Consider the following 4,434-nt stretch of genomic DNA (forward strand, 5'->3'; position numbering starts at 1 on the left):
GACTCGACTTTTGACAAAGTCGGGTTTCGCAAAACCCGACTCGACCCCAAAAAAGTAAAAGTCGCTCAACCCTAGTTATGAAGAGATAGCTCAATAGTAATCTTTAGTAGTCAATAAAAGATATGTAAGTCCTGAATATAATAGTGAGGTTTGTTTTGTTTGAGTCTCACTTTTCTAAGAAGATTGTACTTTTTTGCCTTTTTTATCTCTTTTACTGTAATATTTAACATGAGTACACTACTTTTGTTGGGCATAAGTAACAAAACTTTATACTGATAATATTTTGTTTTTCTTATAGACATGATGATGAACACAGTAAACGCGACCAACGAGACACTTTGCTTCATACCACGTGATGTTGCAACTGGCATTCTGATCGGTCTCTATATTGCAGTAATTATTGGTGGGACAATTGGAATCATTATAATGGTATTGCTCTTATGTAGAACCAACACTCGTTCTGTGACCATCACTGTAATCATCAACCTGCTGGTAATTCATGGCATCTTTATTCTGACTGTTCCCTTTCGGATAACCTATTACATTCAGAATCAATGGTTATTTTCATTTGAGTTTTGCAGGTTCATAAGCTCTATGATACATATCCACATGTATCTCTCATTTATATTTTACGTTGCTTTGCTCTTAATCAGATATATAAGTTACTTCAAACAGAGAGACAAGATTGAGTTCTACAGAAAAATGCACTCTGTGGTGGCCAGTGCCGCTGTATGGGTTATTTTATTGTTAGTTGTTTTGCCTGTGTTTATCCTCCAATACGGTACAGATAAAAACAAATATAATTCTGACCAGTGTTTTTCTTTCCATAAAGAAATTGAGAGACGTTTTGTATTTGTCTTAAACTATTTTGTAGTTGCCGTTATGTTCCTTGTTGTATGTATTCTTCTAATTGTGCAAATTTTCATCATTGTGAAGATCATGAGGAAACTGAAACGTTCAGCGTTAGATCATCAAGAGTTCTGGGTTCAGCTAAAAAGTTTATTTTTCATTTTGGTCATGATCACTTGCTTCTTTCCTTATCACATGTTCCGGATTTATTACTTAAATCATGCCACTGAATGTTTCTATTACAATGAGATTTTTCTAGGTATAACAGCACTTAGCTGTTTGGATCTACTGTCATTTGCGGTACAAACCTATTTCCAAAAAGTGTGTAAGCACATGACATGCTGAATAAAATGTCTGTGAAAGATTCTATGTTGATGTTACATCAGTGCAATTAGTTGACAACATAACTTTGGCCAATTTCCTGTTTTCTTGAAAACTGAGTTTCTTGTAAACATCTGACATTAAAGTTTTACCTAGTAAAAATGAAGATAATAAGTAAAATGTAGAAAGTTATACACCTTTAATATAACAAGTACTGCTAAATCTAAGCTAGCATAGTAGCTGAAAAGTTCCATTAGGCTGGAATCATTCATGTCGCTTTTGGGGAAATTTTTCATGTCATTTTGTTAATGCAAACACAGCAGATACAAAAAAGGAGGAGCATCAATCTATTCTTTATACGTTTCACCTTTTGGATCTTTTTCTGGTTTCGGTTGACAAATCGGCATGAAAACTGTTATAAAAACTAGATATGTGTTTCTAACTTCGGGGCTCTACTTGTACAAACTACAATGAATTTAAAATGTACATTTTTTCATAGTGTTTTTTACAAGCATTTTATAGTGTTTTTTGTAAGATCCGAAATATTGCTTTATGGGTGTTTTATATAGTCTAGGGAAATGAGTAATTCATAGAACCAACAAAAAATGCAAAAAATGACTATATATATATATATATATATATATATATATATATATATATATATATATATGTATATATATATATACCGTATTTTTCGCTTTGTAAGACGCTCCGGATTATAAGACGCACCCCAAATTTTGAGGAGAAAAATAGGAAAAAACTTTTTTTAATAAATTGGTGGGGCGTCTTATAATCCATGCGTCTTATTACTTACCAGGGGTTGTGGCTGTGGTGGATCAGGGTCCCAGGGTCGTTGCTCCTGTGCAGCAGGCTGGGATGAGGGGGTCTGCAGGGGGGCTCCTGTGCAGCAGGCTGGAATGAGGGGTTCTGCAGGGGGGCTCCTGTGCAGCAGGCTGGGATGAGGGGGTCTGCATGGGGGGCTCCTGTGCTGCAGGGGGGCTCCTGTGCTACAGGCTGGGATGAGGCGGTCTGCAGGGGGGCTCCTGTGCTGCAGGCTGGGATGAGGCGGTCCGCAGGGGGGCTCCGGTGCTGCAGGGGGGCTCCGGGGCTGCAGGGCTGTCTCCGGGGCTGCAGGGCTGTCTCCGGTGATGCGGGGGCTCTGCCGACATATTGTGAAAGGCCAGAGCCCCCCGGCAGTTCGTCCATGTGTTCCTGTATGACTGACTCCGGGAAAATGGCCGCCGGAATCTCGAGAGATGAGATCTCAGCGCTGAAATCTCATCTCCCGAAACATTTCACAAAATGTCGCCAGAGCCCCCCGCAGCACCGGAGTTTCCAGCATCACCCCGGGCAGCAGCGGACAACCGTGGTGGCAGGCGACAGTGGTGGCGGGCGGCAGCAGCGGTGGCGGGTGGCAGCAGCAGCGGTGCTGGGCGGCAGCGGCGGCGGGCGGCAGCGGACACCCCCTCATCCCAGCCTGTAACGGTAAGCGGTATATCCGCTTTGTAAGACGCACCCCCATTTCCCCCCCAAATTTGGGGGAAATAAAGTGCATCTTACAAAGCGGAAAATACGGTATATATATATATTGTGTCTAAAATACAAAAGAAATGTGCCATCTTTAACTTTAGCCCTTTTAGAGAACATTTCATCTTTAACTTGCTTAACTGATCGCAATAACAGTAATTTTGACCAGGGGTGCCCTAACTTTTACATGCCACTGTAACTGTTAAAAAACAGTGAAAAGACCATAGAAAATATTATAGAACTGTTTAACTTCAGCCAAATGGAGTTCTTCAATTGTTGGGTTTCAAAGAAGACTGTGATTTTTACTATATACAGCTATATTAGGGTATTGCAGTATATAGTACAAGTAACCAATCTATTGCAGGTTCAAGCACCCTTAGGAGACTAACTGATATTCTAAAGAATAATAATAAAAAAATAAGATAAATAAAAATATGAAAACATGAAACACACATAAAAATTTTAATCACCCTTTCCCCCTTTAAAAATAAAGATATAAAAAAATAAAAACATCTAAAAACGGTCAATCTATAAAAAAAATAAATAACTAACCCAATTGGTAAATACTGTAAATGGGAAAAAATTTAAAATGCCAAAATTGTGGGGTTTTGGTCACATAAGCACAGCATAAAATGTTGTATAAAGTGATAAAAATATCCATTTGCCCAACAAAAAAATAAGCTTTAAAACTTATGCTTTAATGTAAACGTACGAGTTTGATAAAATGGCGATACAATCAAAACCTTTTTTTCTAAATTTTCAATATTTTTTCACCACTAAAAAAAATAAAAAAAATAAATAGTGGACATATTTGGTAACTCTGTACTGATACTGACCTGGAAAATCATGATGTCAGATCATTTTTACCACTAAATGGACACTGTAAAAACAATTCTCAAATCACAATGTTAAAATTGTGGGTTTTTTTTGCAATTTCACTGCACTTAGAATTTTGTTCCTTTTTCCAGTACATTACAAAGTAAAATAAATAGTTTCATTCAAAAGTACAACTTATTTCCACAAAAACAAGCCCTCATACGTCTATGTAGATGGAACAATATAAAAGTTGCAAACCTTGAAAGAAAGGGAGAAAAAAATAAAAATGCAAAAAAGGACATTGGCTATTTAGGAGTAGTGTTGAGCGATACCTTCCGATATTTGAAAGTATCAGTATCGGATTGGATCGGCCGATACCGGCAAAATATCGGATCTCACCGATACTGATACCCGATACCAATACAAGTCAATGGGACACAAATATCGGAAGGTATCCTGGATGGTTCCCAGGGTCTGAAGGAGAGGAAACTCTCCTTCAAGCCCTGGGATCCATATTCATGTAAAAAATAAAGAATAAAAATAAAAAATATGGATATACTCACCCCTCCGGCGGACCCTGGACCTTAGCGATGTAACCGGCAGCCTCCGTTCCTAAGAATGCAGAGTGAAGGACCATCGATGATGTCGCGGCTTGTGATTGGTCGCGTGACCGCTCATGTGACCGCTCACGCGACCAATCACAAGCCGTGACGTCATCGCAGGTCCTACACTCACTGCATTCTTAGGAACGGAAGCTGCCGGTTACACCGCTAAGGTCGAGGGTCCGCTGGAGGGGTGAGTATATCCATATTTTTTATTTGTATTCTTTATTTTTTACATGAATATGGATCCCAGGGCCTGAAGGAGAGTCTCCTCTCCTCCAGACCCTGGGAACCATACACTGGGAACTTCCGATTCTGA

General features: G+C 39.2%; 1 protein-coding gene across 1 annotated transcript; it reads left to right on the forward strand.

Annotated features, from left to right (window-relative positions):
• Positions 1-302: 302 nt before the first annotated feature.
• Positions 303-1,814, forward strand: LOC143781044 (putative G-protein coupled receptor 141). The gene has a single exon (XM_077267598.1). It carries the CDS (start codon positions 304-306, stop codon positions 1,192-1,194), a length of 891 nt encoding a protein of 296 aa, XP_077123713.1. The 5' UTR covers position 303; the 3' UTR covers positions 1,195-1,814.
• The last annotated feature ends 2,620 nt before the right edge of the window (positions 1,815-4,434 follow it).

The sequence above is a fragment of the Ranitomeya variabilis genome, chromosome 6 (assembly GCF_051348905.1).
Source record: "Ranitomeya variabilis isolate aRanVar5 chromosome 6, aRanVar5.hap1, whole genome shotgun sequence".
NCBI classification, from domain to species: Eukaryota; Metazoa; Chordata; class Amphibia; order Anura; family Dendrobatidae; genus Ranitomeya; species Ranitomeya variabilis.

Excerpts from the sequence above, each read along its gene's own strand:
- LOC143781044 (XM_077267598.1), top strand. The coding sequence starts at position 304 with ATGATGAACACAGTAAACGCGACCAACGAGACACTTTGCTTCATACCA.